Source organism: Eulemur rufifrons, chromosome 27 (genome assembly GCF_041146395.1).
Source record: "Eulemur rufifrons isolate Redbay chromosome 27, OSU_ERuf_1, whole genome shotgun sequence".
Taxonomy (NCBI): Eukaryota; Metazoa; Chordata; class Mammalia; order Primates; family Lemuridae; genus Eulemur; species Eulemur rufifrons.
This window is the reverse complement of record NC_091009.1, coordinates 21,548,924-21,571,215: the sequence shown is the minus strand read 5'-3', so window position 1 is coordinate 21,571,215 and position 22,292 is coordinate 21,548,924. Positions and strand designations below refer to the sequence as shown.

Below are 22,292 nucleotides of genomic sequence, written 5' to 3'. Positions count from 1 at the left end.
ACTGCGGAGGTGTGTTTTATGCAAGCCTGGGAAACACCCAGGAAAGATGTTCTCTGGCTCTGCTCACCTGGGCAACGTAGAGGGGCGGGCATGAAGTCTCCAACACAGTCAACAGGGCACACAGCATGGTCAGGCATATGGAGTGTCCACACTGCAGGAGGAATCCTGCTTCAGTTTCCCTGTGGCTCGGGTTCTGAGGTGAGAGCAGACAGCAGCTCTGCCCTGGGGCCCATAGACTTGGCAGAGAGTCTGCAGTGGCGGCCAGTAAGAGCCAAGAGGACGCTGAGTGAGCAGGCAGGAGCTGGGCAACAACTAAACAGAGAAAAAGAGACTCTAGCTGTACCAACCCAGAGGGTCCAGAGCTGAGGCTAGCAGGATGCTCCAGGAGGGATCAGGCTGATAATATGTCAGAGGCATTGCTAATGCACAACAAAGGAGTAGCAGGACGAGTTGCCTCCTTCCTCCCACTGCCAAGAGATGATGCAAACATTTCCCCATACCCTAGACACCATCTTTGAAAGCATCAGCAAGAGAAGAGAAAAGTCTGAAGGCCAGTGCAAATATTCCTAAAGGAACTGGGTAACCCCTAGGTGCCTGGTATAAATTACTCACTTAAATGCTTTTTAAAATCTAATTGGATCCAATTGCTTTTTAAAAAATTTTACCATGCCATATAGGAGGCAAGATCTTTGAGGAAGATCTGAGTAGTTTTAGACAAAACTGTTACGTGAATCTATATTTATCTACATATCTGAAAGTAGCATGAGTTACTTTCGTAAGCTATTCCACGATGTTGAACTGAAACTCATTTCTTATTCTGATGCCTTGGGAGTTCACTCAATACAAATTACCTTCTCTAGAAAATATGAGACTATTAATATTAGCACAGAATCTGATTTCGTAAGTTCATCACTATTTTCATAAAAATATGAAAGAATAAGTTTAGGAACACATGTAACTATTTAAGCTAAATATTACATTTAAGAATATGTGTACTACTATTATAGAAGACCATATATTTTTAAAATTTCTAAATAACTTTTCTGATTACAGAAGACATGAATATTAGAAAAACTTGGACCACACACTATATATTAATAGAAATATATACCTTGAAAATATTTTTTAATGTGTATATAATATACAACAATGCATATATATAATTTTTTCAGCATAGCTCTAATGATGGACATAAACTTATTAGAACATTTTTTCTGTTAGAAATAATTTTGTTTATATGTCAAATTTTATGTAAATTACTCAATCAGTCAATAAATGATAACATGTTAACTAGCTTATATAAGAATGAAAGTACAATATTAATGGTTTTATCACTACCACCTAGTATAACTTTAAACAATGTGGCCTTTGCTTATTCTCAAAATGTTTTCAAGCATCTGCTTTCAGCTTCTATGTAAAAAGAATAAGATTTAGAATCCTTTAAATTTTGAAATTAGTTATAAATGTGAGATGATATTTTTCCAGTATTTATATAGCTCATTTTTCCAAATTGAGTTTCAATGTCTCTGCTAAAAGCTTTTTATTTGGGGAGCTTTTTTGGGGGGGGGGGGTTCAGAAATAAGACTATCACATGTTTATATGTCTAAAAGTTAAAAGAAAAAATCCCCAAACATAGAACATGTATTTTAATTGCTTTATTGGTGTGGGATTTTGTGATTGAAAATTCATTCATGCAGCTTGTAAAAAAAGTTTACACTATTCTGTCAAATATGCAAATAGTCTTGTGGATTAAAAGTTAATCAATTCAACTAGCACTAACTCTTGGGGCCTTCATATAAAAATATTTTAAGAATGAGTTTGGATAACTAAATGCATTTAAAAGAGAAGTGAATTTCTTTAAAAAGTATTCCAGAAGCATTATTTTTCTTTAATAAAAAATGGTTGTCCTTGTAATTAGTTTTAACTATTAAGGGTAAGCCTGAGATACCATGGCCCAGGCAGTTTCTTATGGAGCAAATTATTTAGAAAATAGTCTAAGGGTAGGTGGGGTAAAGAAGGAATTATTAGTGGATTTCATTTGTTTTATTTTTAAAAGGCAATCATCTTGGAATTATAGATGCATTAAACACTGACTTTAAACTCTAAAATTGATTAATAAATATAAAACAGTTTGAAGTAATTTTACAATATAATAATAGATGCTAACAATCTTCAACACAATATTAGGATTATAGTGGTAACACTCTCCCTTTATGTTCTAGCCAATGCATGGCTTTCATTAAATACTACACAGGTCTCTGGCAGAGTTAATTGTCTAAGCCTGTTCAAAAGGCCAAAAATTGCTCTCAGGGAATAAAAACATTATGCTGGGAACCAAAGACACAGATAAGAGTCTGGGCTTTAATTTGAAGAGAAGAGATGAGTGCCTGGCAGCAAACAAAGACAGTCGGTATTGGTTTGAACAGCTACAGTTTTTTTTTTTAATGTGCTGCTTTGGATCAGTTTAAACCATTTTAGATATGAACAAGGCATGGGGTCAGCTCCTGAGCCAGGCTTGTTGAATTATATGGCCAGTACCTTAGCCATTCTACAACATCGAGTATTTACATGTAGGCGAACACACTGGGAAAATGAACATGGTATCAGGTTCAAAAAGGGCGACTCTATAGTGAAGGCAGGCCGAACATAGAAGCAGGAACTCTATCTAAACCTGAAATAGATAATAAAACCATTAAACTGGTATTCATGATAATTAGGTGTAGGATGGGCTGAAGTTTATTTCATCACTATTAAGAGGTAATTAGGCAATTGTGCAAATAAGATCACAGAAGTCTTGTTTAAATCCAAGACCTGCTTTTAAAATCTTTTGGTATTTTTTAAACAATTTTTGCTGATTCCACACTCACTCATTCACTCTTCAAATATTTATTACAACACCAACTCAGTGTGGGATGTTGGTCAGAAATTTTGGGATACAAGAATTGAAAAATATGGACCTTGATTTTAAAGGGGGATGAACACACCAGAAAACAAATGAGTACACACCATAGAATGTGACAAGAATGAAAAAAGAATGAACTGGAATCAAGAAGGAGGAGTCTAGAAAGGTTCCTGTGGGAACAGAAATGAAAGGGAAGGTGTTGGTCCATCTTGGAAAGAACTCTGAAGGTTGAGTGGACGTTAGCCAGTGGATTTGGATCGTGGAGCAAGAATTTATGCTAAAGGAATGAAGCATGGGAGAACTTGGCCTGTCTGGAGGAATAGGAAGTAATAATAAGGCTGGGAACTAGCCTATTGTGGTAGGAAGGTAGAATATGAAGCTGAAGAAACTTGCAGTTGAAGAGTCTTCTATTTCTGTCCAGTAGCTTTAATTTTATTCTGAAGGGCAGGCGTGGGAAGGCAGGGTTGGGCTATTGTCAGAGCAGCAGTCTGACCACAGCAAGAAGAAAAGATTAGAAATAGATATGGCAGAGAAAGGGCCACCAACTCGGAGACTGCTGTAGTAATCCTGGAGCAAATGACGAGGTAACAGGTCTGTCTTGTTCAACCTGTCCCTGTCCCCATCTCCACCCATGCTTGCATTTTGGATTTTCTACTCCAGTTATCATGAGTATGGGACAGCTACTTTCCCCTTCTCCTTCAGAGAGTAACTGTGTTAATAATAATAATGCCATTAAATTCTGTAAAGATGGCCTCTTTTAAATGCACCTATGTTGTCTGAAAGAAGCAAGCATCATCAATAAACACGTCATGTTAGTTTTCTCTCACCCAGAATTCTTTGGAAGAATAGCACACAGAATAGGTCACTTTTGATTGGGAAGAGAATAGAAGAGATATATATAACACATGATATATGAGCCTTCTTTTCTTTAATGCAGTGTCTTAACTGAGAGTCCTGGGATGCCTTAGAACTTGAGGGATAAGATATCAAATGGAGGCTGGGCATGGTGGCTCACGCCTGTAATCCTAGCTCTCTGGGAGGCTGAGGCAGGAGGAACCCTTGAGCCTAGGAGTTTGAGGTTGCAGTGAGCTATGATGACACCATTGCACTCACTACACTCTACCTGGGGCGACAGAGTGAGACTCTGTCTCAAATTAAAAAAAAAAAAAAAAGTGTCAAATGGACATAGAGAAAGAATGCAAAGAAACAGAGAAACTGAGCCACTAGAAAAATTCCCCTTTCACAATATTTTTAAAAGAAAACCAAAATTAACAGCTGGTAAAGGTCACAGGTAAAACGTCACCAGAGTGGCAAGAGGCACATGGAGTGTGTCTAGGAAGGTTTTATGGATGAATTCCCTTGAGTAGAGTTCTAAAGTATGAAAAGTAACATGATGTGCGTATAGGTGTGTGTTTGGCACAAGACTGAGGAACAAAATTATCTATCTGTCTGTTGATCATTCAGGTTTTTAGCATTTTTTGGTTGTAATCAAAGTAAGCTATGTAGATTCACATGTAGGGGTGCAAAGAGAATTAGAGAAATGAGATCCCACGTGAATCATTCAAGATAAAACACCATATTTACTTGAAACATCTGAAATATCTTGAGACAATAGTGTGTCAGTTTTATATTTTTTAATAATTTTGGAGTTATGGATAACTGCTTCGGGGTGGGAGAGAGAGGAGAGAGAGAGAGAAAGATATTAACATGGGTCCAATCAAAGAAAATAATCTACTGATTTCACGTAGTTTAGAAGATTCAGAAAGTGCTTAAGCTGTAGACACAGACTGTTTGACTACATCCTCTTGGCGATGAGGCTGCAGAATCCAGTGTCCAGAACACTGTTTTTATTTCCCTGGGTGATTCCAACAGGCTTGGACTTGCTCAGTATTTTCTAGGGAGCTCACTACTGGGCCACAGAGCTGCTCTGTAAAGCGATGCAGCCAACACAGAAAACCATGGCTTGGTAGAGGCACAGCTGAACCTGGATAGAGGGGGAAGAGGATGATACCACTTAAGAGTACAGTCTTCAGAGAGCTGAGAAACAGATGCCACCCTGTTTTTCTTAAATGTCAAGGCCAAAAACTTTAGTGAGGGCTGAGTTGTTTAATATTCAAGTTGTCCAGCCTCGAGTCCATCTCTTGTAATTATTTGTACTTAAATTCCTTTGAAGGAATATAAAAGGTCTAACCTAAAAACATAAACATAAAGCATAAAAGATCTAACTTCCTCTTCCTGCCCAATTTCTTTCCCTCATCTACCCTTTTTATTTCTTGTGTTTGTGAGATGTCACTGTATTATGGTGAACTGTTTAAATATTAACTGTGTCTTGTCAAACAGATTAGGTTGTTATTTGATTTATGGCATCTTTAGAAAGGAAAGGTAACCCAGTATTTAAAATTTTTTAGGTGTTACAATATACTGCTTGAATGGGGAAATTAGATATTATATATACAAGGCTTTATTTTCTTACCCATACAGATTTATCTAAATACTTTAAGCAAATGTTTCTTAAAAATTTCTGTAAACTGAACTTTGAAAGTGGAACTAGACTTTTAGGGGTGCTCCTAATTTGTAGACACCCTGAGATAAATCTTACAAAGCCAGTCCTGTCATCTATTTATCTATTTTCAAAGTTTGGATTTAGTACATAAGTATCTCTAAATATATACACTTATGAACCAGAAGTTGCCGAAAAACTTACATACTCTTTAAATTTCTCCAAAAAACTTTTTATTGGTCTTTAGCGTTAGCCAGATTTTCAGGATAAAAAGCAAGAATTGGAGTTAAGCATCAAATTCATAAATTGAAAGATATGAAATATATTTATTGGAACATTTAGGACCCCCAAACCAAAGTTCTTTCTTTAGAAGCAGTCATCTGGCTACTGACTAGAGGTAAATTATGACTTTTTAATTTCAATTTCATGTTAAATGAGAATTAGTTGCCCAGGAGTCAAATGGTAAAAGGCATTTTGTCTAAGCAACTGATTTTAGAAACGTTCATTTAATTAACTAGCAAGTCTGTCTAAGTCACTGCTTTGTTTTTACAAATACTGTACATCTTTATTTGATGGCAAAATTTGGACATCTTGCATGAGCAGCCTATGCACTAAGTTGGCCTGGTTATTAACCAGTTATATGTTTTTGGAAGAAAAGTTGGGAGGAAAGGAAAGAAGGATGTCTCTTTCAAAATTTTGAAATAAACATTACCACCGTTTCTTGCCAATTCTCAAAACTGAGTGTGAATTTGGTGGCTGCTGGACTGTTTTTGGTGTGATCTCGGGCCAGGGTGCATGGTTCAAGATTTGCCCATAATTTCTGATCCCTATCTCTAAACTCAGGTTTTTTGGTTTGATACAGTAGTCAGTAGAGAGCACTGACCAAGGTAGTCTGACAGTGTGAAAAAGACTCTTTGCTTCTTTCTCTTTGCCTCATATTCACGGAATCTTCTTGTATTGTTGAACTAAAAATATTACATCATATTTAATATTTTAAACTAATTGTAAACAAACTATTCTCACAGCAAGGTCCTCAAAATACAACTGGTAAATGCTCCTATGTAATTGATTTAAATAAATTTTATGTCCCTTAGCAGATATTTCTATATGGTCCCTTCCAAGTCTGTCTTTATTTTTTTTTTATTTTTTTATTTTTTTTTATTTTTTTTTTTTATTTATTTATTTTTTATTTATTTATTTTTTTTTTTTTGTTGAGACAGAGTCTCACTTTGTTGCCCAGGCTAGAGTGAGTGCCGTGGCGTCAGCTTAGCTCACAGCAACCTCAGACTCCTCGGCTTAAGCGATCCTACTGCCTCAGCCTCCCGAGTAGCTGGGACTACAGGCATGCGCCACCATGCCCGGCTAATTTTTTCTATATAGATTTTTAGTTGTCCATATAATGTCTTTCTATTTTTAGTAGAGACGGGGTCTCGCTCAGGCTGGTCTCGAACTCCTGACCTTGAGCGATCCACCCGCCTCGGCCTCCCAGAGTGCTAGGATTACAGGCGTGAGCCACCGCGCCCGGCCCCAAGTCTGTCTTTATGTTTTATTTTTTTCCTCATGGAAATGTTATCTTCTGAGCTAATCAGCTCTTCACAGGGAGGGCTATTTGATTTTCATATATTTATTACTCACTCTCTGGAGTTTTTAGTGTAGTCCTACATAAATGATAACAATGGTTCAATTTTTATTGAATGCTCACTATGTGTTATGGGAACATAGTAAAAAGGTACTTAACTCCAAACTTAATATTTGGGGTCGGGGTTACCAGGGAAGACATCTGGAGTTCATATCCACATTGTCAGAAATGTGCAGATATAGTATATGAAGAATTATAATGCCACATATGAAAATAACGCAGATTGCATCCATTACTTCAGGCATTAAAAAAAAAACAAAACCCTATAGTTAATTACCAAGAAGGCTGGCAAGACATTTTGGAATCTGAATGATGCATTATTGGCTCTCCTTCTTGAGAAAAATTTCAATGGAAAACACTAAACAAGTTTTTTTCCACCCAACTTTCATCCAAAGAAAAACTGCCACAAAACTTAGCATTCCATTGTAGGGGTAAATACAAAAACAGGAAAAAAAAAAAAAAAGGATAATGTATTCTATTGATAGCTACACTTGGTGGCTAACGGATTTTCACTTAGCAATCATTAAAAATAGAACAGTCAATATTTGACATCTCAGTTTTAATTAAAATGAGCATAATGTGATACTGCAGTGATAAGGATAAGAGGGACCCCTGATAAATCTGCAAAGAAGGACCGATCCTAGTAGTAAATACCTATTACACCTGTTGCTTAATAGCAAACTCCCTTCCTGGAGCCCTTATTGTTTATATGTTATTTGCATGCTTGGTCCTCTTAGCAACAGGCTACTTGGGCTTACAAAAGTTTTACTTTAACCAAAACCCTGTGTGGGGAAAAGAAGAGTTTCATCTGTGTCCAGAAAACAATGCTGATAACAATGAAAGCAAAATAATAATAATAATAATTATTTTATATATTTATATATATATCTCTATCAAGCAAACCCAGAAGCATTTAAAGCAATCATGATTGCTAAGGAGATGGAAAATAAAGTCAACACATTTTAAGGGACAGTTTCATATAGCAATGGTCCAAATATAGTCAGGGAAATCAGAGCATGTACAGGGTAAAGAAGATGGTATCCTCATGTCTATAACAGTGCGGATAGACCCACAGGTCTGTTTCTGGGCGCCTCGGTGAAACCCCCTTCTGGCTCCCTTTCTAACCTCACTGGTTCCCACCCATCTGCCCTTTGTTGACTACATCGTGGTAAGGATTTCTCCCACATCAGGGAGTATGGGAAAGCCTCCCTGCTCTAGGAAGGAGTTGCCTGAATTTCAGAGTCCTCTTCTTTCTGAGACTGAGGGGCTGGAATTTGACTCCCTCTTCTGCAACCTAGATTACGGGATTCCTTCCTGAATCACAAATGTTCATTTGATTCCTAAAAGCCAGGTTCCAGGTGTTTGTTGGGCCAAGTCCCAGAAGATAACTGGCATTTTTTTGTTTGTTTGTTTTCACTTATCTCAGACCCATCCTCCTTCCCTCTTTCCCTGGTTCACTGCTGTTTCAGTAGTAATAATAGTGTTAATAGTAACCAACATTTACTGAGTTCTCACTATATTTCAGGCACTGCTCTAAACACTTTTTCAACTATTAAACATTTTAGGTCTCATCAACAAGTTGAGATTGATATAATTTTCATCCCCATTTCACAGTTGAGGAAACCAAGGCACAGCTAACAATTGGCTGAGCCTGGATTCAAATCTAGGCAGCTTACAATCTTTATCAGTAGACTAAGCTGACTCTCATTTGAATCTGTGTGTTAATAGAACTACTTGTGATAATGAACGGTGTGGAAGAAATATAATGATTTTTAATGTACCAAAAGTACCTTGATGTGAATTAGATGCTTTTTGATAATAGATGTCATGGTTCTGATAAAATCCTTCTTTGGAAGTCATAAGAGCTGGTGAGTTTGTGTGTGTTGGGGAGATGGTGGTTTCTTTACACTCATTCAACAAGTATTTGAATATCTACCATGTGTCCTAAGAAACAGAAATAAAGAATCAGATAAGATGCCTACCCTTGACTGCCCTATTAGCTGTTAGTCCAGTAGAGGAAGCCAGACATACAAACAGACACACGTATGAAAGATGCTATGCATGTACTCAAGACACACGAATAATTGTGATCAAATTTATCAGACGTAAAGAGTAGGGAAGATTTCACAGAGGAGTATACTCAGAATATATGATTAGGCAATTGTCCTGAGCAAATTAAATTAACCTAATTAATTGTTGATCTAATCAGAAATTTCTAATTGCATTTATCTTCTAATGTATGAAGAAACAAATTTCACAGGAACTTGAGGCCGAGCTTAATTTTCCTCATCGTATCTTGTTCTTATTCAGATTACAGTTTCCAGGATTCTGTAGTCTTGAGGTTTCTACACCGGTTCCTATTGTTTTCCCGATAGGAGTTTTGACACTCCATGAGTATATTTGCATAATTGGCTATGTTAGTTCTGGTGTGATGTTGACATGGCTTGTGATTCTCAAGGTCTGAGAGAAGCTTGTGACAACCCTGAGTCAATATTTTGCCTTCAGTTGTTACCTAATCATGCATATTATCTCATGGTGGGGTTTTGGGGGATGATAGATGAGAATGTCTATATTTTGAGTGGCGGCTTAGGAAGAGTCAGAAGTGCCCTCTATAATATGAAGCCTTAAAACACTTCACATGTGATTTCCAAGCTGAGAGATGAATCAACGTAAGAGCATTCCATGGTATCTAACCTGCATGTGTTGGGCTGCAGTAGCAGGCTGTTGCAAGGCTTGAAACAGGTCTCCATCTGAAGCATCTAGCAGTGTGGCAGAAGTAAGCAGGTAGTAAGCAGAATCCTGGGAGAAAAGTGCAATTAAGGCAATTCCATCAGAAGCGAGTGGCACCATTTTAAAGGAGAAGAAATGATTCATTCTTTCAGAGGAGGCAGATGAGCTGGAGAATCTGCAGAAAGTCTAAGTGACTTCATCAAAATTGCAGTGCAATGCATATTTAGACACAGAATTTTGGTGGTATATGGTTGTTCCAGGAAGGGAGAACTGATGCAATGGAAGATAGATCCCATAGATGGTGATCTAGCAGGGAGACTAAGTATCAGTGAAACAGGCAGGCGAAGATAAGGGTGAGGCAAATGAGGCTGACTTGTGCAAATGCAAGGTTGTGTCCTGTCTTTGTCTAAAATTGTAATCTTTTTTATCATAGATTTTTTTTTTGCATTAGTGTTGATTTTTTAAAATATCGTATTAAAATATTATTTATCTTTTTTTTTTTTGCAGAGAGAGAGAGAGAGAGAGAGAGAGAGGGACAGGAGGGAAGGAAAGAAAGAGGGGCTATTTATCTTGTGTTTCTTGATACCCTACATTTTACAACTGAGGAGAGTACCTCCCTAGTGCTGGCCCTGCAAGACTGCAATTGAAGTGAGCTATGGTTTTAACACTTACTATAGCCCAATGAATAGAATCATTGCATTTTACTGTAGACATGACCACACAGAGCATCTCATGTTACCTTAACACAGAAGCAGCAACCAGGTGGCCTCAAGACCACGTTTACCCTACAGACACAGTTTATTTGCCAGTAACATTGTTTAGTTTTGAAAATTGAATTAGTTGCTCCACTTGAAAATGGGAACACTTCTTCTAAAACAATTTGGTTGTCAAGCTTCCCTTGAAAAGTTGGAAGGGCTAGCACACTGGATCTATGTTCGTTGTCTCACGGCAGTAATCAGTGAAAGCTGGCCGGAACGTTTCCTCCAGTTCCCTGGAGCCACTTCATATGGGCATGTTACCTGCCTGGGCTGTGGACGTCGAGATTCTGAGTCCTGATTAACTGCAGGGTTCTTTCAGCAACACCTGTTAAAGATGGGCTTTCATTCATTTCATAAATAATGATTCCTGTGTAAAATGATTTTATTGTGCCGAGGAACAAGATGACAAATCTTCTTTCTTCTTAGAATTTGTTTTAGCCATATAGACAAAGTTACGGGCTGAATTGTGTCCCCGCACAATAGATAAAAAAGATACGTTGAACTCTTAACTCTAATACCTCAAAATGTGACTTTCTTGGGAAATAGAGTTCTTACAGAGGCAATAAAGTTAAAAAGAATTCATTGGATTGGGTTCTAATCCAATATGACTGGTGTACTTAAAAAGGGAGGGGGAATTTGGACACAGAGACAGACACACAGAGGAAAAACGATGTGAAGACACACAGAGCAAAGATGATCTTAAGGTATGCTAAGGATGGTTAGCAAACACCAGAAGCTAAGAGAAGCAAGGAAGGATTCTTCCCTAGGGCTGTCAGAGAGAGTAGGGCCCTGCCGACACCTACATTCCTGACTGGTAGCCTCCGCAAGTGAGACCATAAATTTCTGCTGTTTTTAGTCACCCATGTTTTTGATACTTTGTTATAGCAGCCCTAGGAGACCAATACAGGAAGCTACTAAATAACAATTTGAACGAGCGGGTAACAATAATTGTGAAGGTAATGAAGGGAGAGTGCAGAGTGCTGAGAGCCTAAGTTAGGATGGGTGGGCTGATCTCTTTTGGAGCGAGGCTTTTCTGAGGAAGATGTGTTTGAGCTAAGGTCTGAAGGACGAGTGGGAGTCATTTTCTAGTAATGAGGGAGACAGGTGCAGTCTAGGCTGGAAGGCTCTAAGGAAAGAAAGAGGAGTAAAGTATATTCTAGAAAGTGGGATCCAGCAGGTGACTGAACTACAGATAGGAAATTGTGGAGCCTGGTGAGCTGGGCCCCTTATAGCAGGTGTATCAACTTACTATAATGGCTGTGTTATTTTAGAGAAGTTGCTTAACTGCTCTGAGGATAATAGCAGTGTTTAACTCACATGGGTTTTAAGAGGATTAAATGAGATAGTTAATGAAAGGCATGGATGTAGTGAGCCTTTAAGAAATGTTACCTAATGTTCTGATTCTTGTTCTGTTATCATCATTATTGACAGGACAAGGATATTCGGGGCCCTGGGATGTCCTTGGCATTGTGCTCTTTATTCTGAAGGCAACAGGAAGCTAGTGCCTGGTTTTAATCAGGGCTTCAACATAACCAGATTTTATTTGTAAAAGTTCCACATGGCTGCAGTGTGGAAAATGGACTGGAGATCAGTGGAGGAGATAGAATGGGGAAAAGATCCTGGGTAGAGGCGACTAGGGCGGTGGTGGTGATAGTTCTGCTTTGTACAATTTGGAGAGATCACATGACCACCTTAACACATTTTGAAATTCTACAAAAAGCCACTTTCTTCTAGGTTTATTTTATTTTATTTTTTCTAAAACAAATATGCCCTGGAGTAATGCATGGATTTTTTATCTCAATTCTTTCATAAATTTAGCAAGTGACCTTGTGCAAGCCTCATATGGGCTCATTTAATCATAGACACAAAAAGGTATAAGGGAAAACTAGATTCTATATGTATGGTGAAGTCAACATCTTTGGCTATAGAAGACATTAAAATTGTCTTTAGGAGATTTAAAATATTTACATTCTCTATGGACTTTTTTATTGCCTTTATGTCTTGTGAATTCATTTTAGAAGGGAAATTGGATTGGTTTGCTCTTCACTAAGCTGCATTCAGTGCTATCCGAATTTGTGGTCTCAGGTGAAGGCCAAATGCTGGACAGGCAAATGCTCACAGCACATATAAGTTTTAAATAAAGTACTCGATGTGCCCAAAATTCATTAGATAATGAAAGCCATCAAGAAACACTGAAAATGCTCTATAGAGTTCACTCTGGATTTATGGCTGATTTTTAAAAAAGCATCACATTTGATATAATTGGTTTGCCTAGTATTGGCAGACTTTAAAAAAATTATCTAATGAATTATTAAGTAATTGTCAGTGGGGGATTTACCTGTGATGCCAGAGGCAGAAAATGTTGAAGTCTAGACATGCTAAGTGTTCATTTCCTAGTGATATTTATTATGACGCTCAGTTTTGAAAGGGGAAAGAAAAACCTGGAACAGAATTTCCCCTCTGAAAACCAAATAAATCCTAATGTTTTCTGAATTTATTCTTCTATAACAGAGTACCATTATAAAGGATTTCTTTCCTTTACAATGCCCTTATTCAATATCTTATTCCCTGTTAAATAAAATGAAATATGAATATTAGCTTATTTTAAATAATTAAATACATTGTATGTACACTTATTAAAGCACTGATCTTTATATGCAAAAATGAGTTTTGACTTACATGAATTTTCAAAACTAAAAGAAAATCACATTGGACCGAGAACTACAGTTATAAAAAAAGAGACTATTGCTTACATTTTGAAAACTTATCTTTCTTCATTTTTTGCATGTATGTGTTTGTTTTAAAGTAAGCAAACATACAAAGCTATTAAAAAAGGCATTAAATGTTCTATATTTTAGATGAATTGTGTTTTGACAAAACAAACAAGCTAATTTTAATGAATTTTGCAGTTTTATAGTAAAAATGAATTTTTTAATTTTTATTTTTCAGGGTGAGGAACTTTAATTTGAAACCCTCAGTAAATCAATGGTGTTTTACTGAATAGATATGAACATAATTTCACTACTGTCATTCTTTCCTTAATATGTTAACTCCATGATGACAAGGATTTATTGTATCTTCTTCACTACTACATATCCCCAGGTGCTGGGAAATGCCTTTCTGACACTTTGCAGGTGCTTAATAAACGCTAGTTGAATGAATGAATAAATACATTAATTGTACCATAAATGGCATAAAACATGTAGTGGAGCTGTAAATGGTGAGAACCCATTGCTGTAGACAACGCTCGTATGGCCACTGCCCACATCTGTCTCTTAGCTCCCTTTCCCATTCTTCCAGCGATGTCCCACTCCTTTCTGATTGTTATAGTCTAATTTTAGGGATGTGAAATCTTCAAAATGAATAAATTTGGGCCTTTGAAAAATTGCCTTCTTAATTTGTACGGCTCAGGTCTGACTGACATTTTATAGGCTTGCTTGGAATTTGACTCTTAAATGTAATATTTGTTATCTTTTGCTGCAAAGCAAATGACCCCAAAACTTAGCAGCTGAAAACAAGAATCATTTATGATCTCACAGTTTTTGTGGCTCAGAAATCTGGGAGCAGCTCACTTGAGTGGTTCTGCCCCGAGGTCTCTTAAAAGGCTTCATTTAAGCTGTTGTCTGGGGCTATGGTGACCTCAAGGCTCAACTGGGGAAGAAAGAGTCTGCTTTCAGACTCCCTTACCCAGGTGTCGGAAGGCCTCAGGAGATTCACTTGCAAATTTACTCGTGTGAGCTTCTCTGTAAGGTTGACTTTTAGCAGGGAAGCTGGCTTCTCCCAGAGGGAGAGATCGAAGAGAGAGAGCTAGAGAGAGCATACAAGAGAAACCACCGTCTTTTTATAACCTGATCTTGGAAGGGACATCCTAGCACTTGTGCTGTGTTCTATTCACTGGAAGTGAGTCAGTAAATCCAGCTCACACTCAGGGGAGGGGGAAACACAGGTCATGAATACTAGGAGGAGGGATCATTGGGGGTCAACTTTAGATACCCCCACAGAGCTAAATTATTTCTTACTTTCTCCTATTCCTTGCATTGCAATGTTTCAATTAGCGATCTTGATTTCTATTGTCAGAAATCTCAACACAAACTAGCATAGGCACCTCCAAGGCTTTCAGGTTCAAGGTTAGTGATACAGAATGAAAGTCTCTTTTCCCAGAAACCCTGGCTCAAGTCACTTTGTCTGAACCAATGGAGAAGCTGATAAATTATGACTACATTGGCTGAGCCCCAGGACACGCCCTGTATTCACAATTGGGGATGAGTCCCGCAAGAAACACAACAGCTGTGAGAGGGAAGGGTGTCCTGGGAGAGACCGCATCAGACAGGCATTTCACCCGAGTACCGCCTACACTGCTGTCTCTCCCTGGGCCTGCAATCAGCTGGAACTTCTAGGAAAATGCCCACCCTCTCCATTATTCCCCACTCCCCACATCCAGTGGGGTCACAAAGCCCTTCTGATCTATTGCCACCTGTCTTCTTCTCTCTTCCACTCCCATCCACAACACCACGAATCTCTCACCTGGGCTAAAGCAATATTGTCCAAACTCATTTGTCTACCTGCTTACATTCTTCGTTCACCACCTCTCTGTTCTCCATGTAGCAACCAGAGGGATTCTTAAAAAATGCATCTGATGAGATTTCCTTTGTGATGAAAATTCATCCAAGTCCCATTAATTAAAATCCAAGTGCCACCTGACCTGGTCTCTACCTGATTCTTGAGCTTGATCACTGTCCACCACTAATCCTCACTGTCTGAGCTCTCCAAATTCTCTCAGCTTCTTCCTGCCATGGTCTTTTTACAAGCTCTTCTCTCTGTTGGGAAGCCTTTTCCTTCCATTCTGCTTTTCCCTTTCTAACCTTGCTCATCTCCAGAACCCAACTTTAATGTCACTTCTTTTTTTTTTTTGAGACAGAGTCTCATTCTGTTGCCCAGGCTAGAGTGCCATGGCATCAGCTCACAGCAACCTCAAACTCCTGGGCTCAAGCCATCCCCCTGTCTCAGCCTCCCAAGTAGCTGGGACTACCGGCATGCGCCACCATGCCCGGCTAATTTTTCTATATATTTTTAGTTGCCTAGCTAATTTCTTTCTATTTTTTTAGTAGAGATGGAGTCTTGCTCTTGCTCAGGCTGGTCTTGAACTTCCTGAGCTTAAACGATACGCCCTTCTTGGCCTCCCAGGATGCTATGATTACATGTGTGAGCCACCGCACCTGGCCCTAATGTGACTTCTTTAGACAGGCCTTCCTGGACCCTCCAGCAGTAAACACTCTCACAGTACCTTAAGGCTTATCAGAATTTTAATCTTGTGTTTATTTAACATCCATCCTTTGCCGCACATATGGTTTCTGTAGACAGTGACCTTGCTATAGCCACAGATCTCCTGTTCGGCACCTAGTAAGCACTCGGTAAATATCTGATGAATGTGATTTATCCTTCCTTATACTTGTGCAATTGTGTTACGCAGAGGATTAAATAAATGGCAAAATCCATTATAGAGTTGGGATTTGTTGGTGATCTTGCTTGGTCAAGAGCCCCCTGGTCCTTGAGGTTAGGTCAAGCGTGGGAGAGAAGAAAATTCTTTTGGGAACCTAAAATATTGAACACATATATATTGTCTCACTTTGATTCTTACAACAATCTCTTGTGAGTTCAGCGTATTATCCCTATTTTTCAGATTAGAAAACTGATGGTCAGAAAGATAAAGTGACTTCCTCCACCCCACGTGGCTCAGAAATGGTGGCGGTAGAATACCCACTGAAGTCTCGTCGACTCTAAAATCTTAGATATGATTGGAATTGTGAGAAAAGACAGTGGCATACTCATATTTTAATTTTTATTTTTATTTTCACTATGACATTTTGAATAGGCCAAGGTCAAAAAGCAAAATAAACATAAAAGCGAAGTCCTGTAGATGTCATGCTGCTAGTTGGAGCAGAACAACAGATCTGAAAGAGCAAGAATGAGGGCAGTCTAGCTAAATCTTTTTATTACATATTCAGGTTTTCCTATCGATTCAAATAAAGTTTAAAAAAGTGTTGAGTAGTCCTGCAGCATGAAAGAAATAGAGTGTACCATGCCTTTCTATTACACTTTTGATGGGATTTATATGTATTGAGTGATGCAGGCATAAAATCAAACAAACAGGATAAACCATCCCATTTCCTTGTTTCTCCAGTTGCAATGATGTATAAACTAGTCTGCTTCCTTTTTTTCCCTCTTACTTCCAACACCATGAGTAAGTATATGTTCAGCACAAGAAGGCTCTTAAAGGGATGGGAATGTTTAAGGAGGGGGCTGTGGAAAGCAGGGCTAGAGTCCATGATGGGACCGGCTGGTCTCTTGGTTCATTCAAATTATTTGTGAGACTGAGCCTTTACCTTGTTGGAGTGATTCCTGCTAATGTTACAATTTGGAGTTTTTCCTTTTTGTTGTATTTTAACCCCTCTGTAAGGGACATCACCTCTCCCTGACCCCTCAGCCACCCTACACATGTGTAATGCCTAATGTGAGAATAATACACAGGGGGACCTGGAGGACATATGCATTAATAGGGAAAGGGGGGACATGACATTTCAGCATTTGGGGTTGGTGGTGAGACCTGAGTCCTGTGAGCTTGGAAAAAGGCAAGTACTGTACAAGCACATGGAAAAACATACAGGCATGTTTAAGCTGGGCAAGGTGTGGTTAAATTTGCAGAAAACCCAGAGGGGCAAACAAACAAAAACAAAAACGAAAAACAATCACCAAGCTGTTGAACAAAAAGGGAAAAGAAAAAACTATCTCAAAAAGTTTGAGACACTTTCATCTGAAGAACAAAAAGCCCTATGTGATAGGATAGCAAATGATTCTGAAGGGAGTGAATTCACCTCATTTCCTATATATGTAGGATACCCTGGTTCCAAACAGCTGGAGGGAGATCAGGTGAATGACAATGTCAGGTATATACTTGCAGTAATGGTTTCACTCAGATGTTTATCAAACACCTATTTAGTACCAGCCACTAGTTATTGCAAATATTATGGTGAACAGAGAGACATGATTTATGCCCTCAATGAGCTTACAATATAGTTTAAAGAAGCACAACATAATATGACAAGTGCAAAGATAGACGGAGAACAAGTTGACCTGGGAAGCAAATGGTAAAACACCTGACTAGCCAGGATTCCAGGGAAATTTCTGGACAGCGTGGAGATGGGAAAGATAACATCTGCGGTGGTTAGGTTTATGTGTCAACTTGGCAGGGCTATGATATCCATTTATTTATTTACTTATTTTTAGAGACAGGGTCTCGCTCTATCACCTAGGCTGGAGTACAGTGACCCAGTCATAGCTCACTTTAACGTCTAACTCCTGGGTTCAAGTGGTCCTCTTGCCTCAGCCTCCTGAGTAGCTGGGACTACCTGTGGGCACCACCACGCCTGGTTACCCAGTTATTTAATCAAACACTAACCTAGAATTGAAGTGTTGCTGTAAAGGTATTGTGTAGATGTGGTTAACATCTACAATCAGTTGACTTTAAAGAATTGATTACTGCAGGTAATGTAGATGGGTCTTATCTAATCTCTTAGGAGCAAAAAAAGAAAAATAGAAAAAGATTTCTTGGAAAAGAAGACAGCCTGCTTCAAGACTGAAGCACCAGCTCTCACTGAGTTCCCAGTCTGCCAGAGCTGCCGTGTAGATTTCAGAGGGACCTGTCAGCCCCCATCATTATGTGAGCCAAATCCATACCTCTTTTGTGCATACATATACATGCACATACGTGCGTGTGTTCTGTTTCTCTAGAGAACCCTACTGAAGCAATGCCTTAGTCATGTGGTGTTGAGGGGAGGACGAGGGAAGGTGACAGTACCTGGAAGGCCTGGAGTGAAAACCAGAAGCCTGATCTTGAAGCACATCATCGGTGACCTAGAGACTTTGGAAAGGTTTTAATTCTGTGAGCAAGAGCATCAGATTCACATTTTAGAAAGGACATCCAATTATATTCCCTTCCAGAGCAGAAGTCGAGAAACACGTGTTTGAATTCCAGCAGGAAAGATATTAGGAAGATTTTTTAATGGGGGAAAGAGGTGCAGAATCTATTCTGGAATCTAAAAAAATAACTTGGCATTTTTATCATTGACGGTTACAGTCTTGCTAAGGGTTACAAGGTTTTTTTCTACAATCATGGCTATAGCTTTCACTTGAAAGTTCTCCTTGTGACAGGGAAAATGCTCCAATCTGGCGGAGGAGCAGTTATGGACGATCAACTCTGGCACACAGCGGTGGAGGTAGGAGGGTGGAGGTCAGGATTCCCGTTGAGAAAGTGGGAAGGAAGAGAGAGTTTACAAATGACTGAAGGTCCGCTACATCACGTGGGTAGCGAGAGGATTCGCCTATGACAACGACGGCATCTAACCTCTCTCTCTTCCCCACCTCGGCGGCTCAGTTCCCGCACGCCTGCAGCCACGAGCTCAGCTGTCCCCGCGCCGAGGTCCCCGAGTCTGGGCGGGGTCTGGTACCTGCCAAACTGGGATCTTGATGGGGACGGGGGCAGGAAGCGCCGAGTTCAGGCTGGGGTCGGAGGTCTCCCACCCCGCTGCTCCCATTCGCCACACTTAGCAACCCCTGTCCCCAGCAAAGGGGGTCTTGTCCTCAGAGAACCTAACCGGGTTTTCTTCCATTTCCTCTGCATCCCCAGATGTCTGCACCCCGGCTCCAAGTGCATCCCTCATCCTTTTTGGTCTGGGACATTCTGCTGATCAGAGCTCCCTGCCCAAGTCCAGCACCCCTGGAGGTGAGGTAGGGTTTGCTGGTGACTCGTTAACCCTTTCCCAGGTGTAGACTGGAAGAAGCCAGCATCCTTATTATCGCCCCAACTCCAGCAGTCTCAGGACGCCAATGGGGGCACTTCCCTGTACAACTCTGGGGGAGGGGGGTGATGGTGCAGGAGGGCAAGGAGGACGCCCACGTGAAGGGGTCCGGAGACCCGCGTCCCCAGAGCTTGGTCCCACACCCGGCACTCTGGGCGGGAAGGAGAGAGGATGGAGCCCTGTGTGATGTGCACGCCAGCTAGCCAGAGTGAGGACTGGGAGGGTGGCTAGTGGAAGGGGCCGAGAGGGGCAGAGGCAGCAGGTGAGCTAAAGGGCTGTGCCCCCAGGCGGGGAGGCGGGCCGCGAGCACCTTGCAGGAGCGAGGCGGGCGAGGGTCAGGCTAGCAGGGGGTGTGGAGAGGCGAGCCCAGGCGGTGAGACGGCGAGGGGGAGGGAGGAGGCGAGGAGGAGGGAGTTCTGAAAGGAGGGAAAGGAGCCGGCGTGAGCAGCGAGCCGGGAAGGGAGAGCAGCGGAGGGTGGCGGAGCTGCGGGCGCCGAGACCGTGCCACGCACCCCCCGCGGGGCACGGAGGGCTCGGCCGGGGGACACACACAAAGACATGCGAAGAGGGGCTGAGCGAGGCTCGCGCACAAAGACGCCGGGGCGCACGGCCGCTCGGGCTGCACCCACCGCCCCCGCGCCGCGCCGAGCCTGGGCCCCGCCAGCTGGGAGCCCGGGGCCGAGCGCGCGGCGGCGGCGGCGGCGGGCAGGCGCGGGACCCGGGTCGCCCGCGCTCTCCGGGTGACCCGGGCCCGGCCGCAGGCGCGCGCGGGGGCGGCGGCTCCAGAGCCCAACTTGGCCTCGGCCTCGCCCTCTGCCCAGCCCGCCGGTGTCCCCTCCTTCCCGCGATTTCGTTTCTTCTCACGCTCCCCCCCACCCCCTCCCGCGTCCAGCCCCGCTCTCCCCACCTTGTAAAACAAAGCCGGGGAAAATGCCTGCCCGTGCAGCTCGGAGCGCGCAGCCCGTCTCTGAATAAGAAGTGAGTACAATGGCGTGTTTGTAAAAAAAGCTTCAAGTCCGTCTTTTTCAAAAAACATTTTGAATGCTGCATGCCTCATGCTTCCCAGCGCCTCGCGGGAGAGACCCGGCTATAGAGCAGGAGGTGAGACCCCCGGGTACCCCCACCCCCTCCGGCCGCGCGCCCTCCTGCCCCAGCCTGTCCGGGGAGGGCTGCAGATGCCCCGCCGGCAGCAGGCAGACACTCCCCACCTTCGCTTCCCGTCCCAAGTGTCGGGTCACAATCTCGGTTGGGAGGCAAACCCATCCCCTGATCTTCTCCTGGCCGCTTCTCCCCCCTCTCCCGCCGGTGCCTGGGGTTTTTGCATCTGCCTCGGGTATGGGTTTGGAACACCTTGGGGGAGTTTCCGATGGAGAAGGAGGGTCAGCCCTTGGGAGTAGCCGACAGGCAGGACTCATGGTGACCCTGGTCACACTTGTTGCCCACTGCGTGGTGGGACAGGCAGTGGTGCTGAAAAAAGCTTGTTTCTGCTGCTGTTCGGTGGTCAGTCGCGGCCTGAACGGAGACATATCTGGGTGAGGACCGGAGACCAAGATTAAGAGGAGACTGTGCTGTGCTGGGGGGAGGGGAGTGGGCAGCGATGGTGCTGAGAGTGTGTGGAAGGGGCAGCTTCTTTCCTGATCATGCATCAAACGGCCTGGAGCTGGAAACCCAGAGGTTCCCCATATTAGATCAAGAGAAAAAGCTGTTTTACAAAAAAATTATTTTGGTATTTCATCAGTCTCTGTCCATTCTGTCTGCCAAATGTGCATTATATATGGTCTTGCTAATTAAAAAACAGGACAGCAGCTTAAAAGAATTAAACTCCTTCAGGAATTGTATTAGTTTAATACACACATGCATAATCTTAAAAAAAAAATACTGTCTCCTTTCCCCAAAAAGCATATAGTGACAATGCCTTGGTGGGATTTTGGGCTGGTAGCATCCAGGTAAACAGTCTTGGTGTTTTCTGATTGAACAGACTAGAAACCAGTGATGTGAAAAATCACAAACGTGAGAGCACAGAGGTGTGGAAAGGAGAGGCTTGGAAAGCTTCCTTTAGAGAGATAATGTGAGCTTCTATGTGCTTTTTTTCCCCCAATTTTTATCCCAACGATGGCTAAATTTTAAATTATGACTTTTATTTTTCACTCAGACTCACCAAGCAGATGGGGGTGGTGGTGGTGAGTCTGCAGATGACTGTGATTTTAGCTATCATCAGTACTTCTATTAAAAAAGTTTTTTTTTAAAAAATTAAACCTTAAACACATGTCCAGTGCTAATTTTGAATGGACTTGTCTTTATACATATTTTAAAGGTGTCAACTAGTTTGTGGCTTTATTCAGAACAGGTGAATGTATCAGGAGAGAAACGTGTGCATACCTGTACGTAGTAGGTCGACCCTTAGGGAATTGCTGTAATGAGCTATACATATGTGGAATCTCCACTTGGAGCCATGGGTACAACAGCCTCATCGCAGCTCTGATTTCACCTCTTAAAAGTATCAGAACCATTCTAGAGCTTTGCTGGTTGAGGAGCCTGTCATCTGCCATGATTTTACAACACTACTTAGGTCTAGTGCTTCAGATAGCTTTATTTGCAAAGCTTCTTTTTGATGGGCAACTAAGGATGTATTTTATGAATTCAAACTATGGTAGCTTACGTTTAACTGACAGCGTTAGGCAAGAGGACAGGGTGGGTAGCCGTGTGAAAATTGACACTGTTTATTAGCGTCTTATCCTCTAGTAATTTCAGGTGCCTGGAGGGCATTTGGGTGCAATTCCATGGAGATTTCTTGTATACTTCCCTAAAAGTGTGTTTTAGATTAGGTTATCATTTTATGAAAGCTATCTTGTACACATGACGGCAATTTTACTTAAATCTATAGCAATTATGGACTTTAAATTGATTA

At 41.3% G+C, this 22,292-nt stretch overlaps 1 protein-coding gene across 3 annotated transcripts in view; it reads left to right on the top strand.

Annotated features, from left to right (window-relative positions):
• The window catches only part of KCNK2 (potassium two pore domain channel subfamily K member 2), a 157,107-nt gene that overhangs the window by 40,825 nt on the left and 93,990 nt on the right, over nucleotides 1-22,292 (top strand). The window contains exon 1 of one of the 3 annotated variants that reach the window (XM_069459343.1): nucleotides 19,804-20,362. The exons of 1 other annotated variant lie outside the window; for it this stretch is intronic. In XM_069459343.1, the coding sequence (XP_069315444.1) occupies nucleotide 20,362 (1 nt within the window). In that variant the 5' untranslated portion in view covers nucleotides 19,804-20,361. Of the gene's footprint in view, nucleotides 1-19,803; nucleotides 20,486-22,292 lie in introns of those variants that run through there. One more of the 3 variants, XM_069459340.1, reaches the window with a different exon arrangement.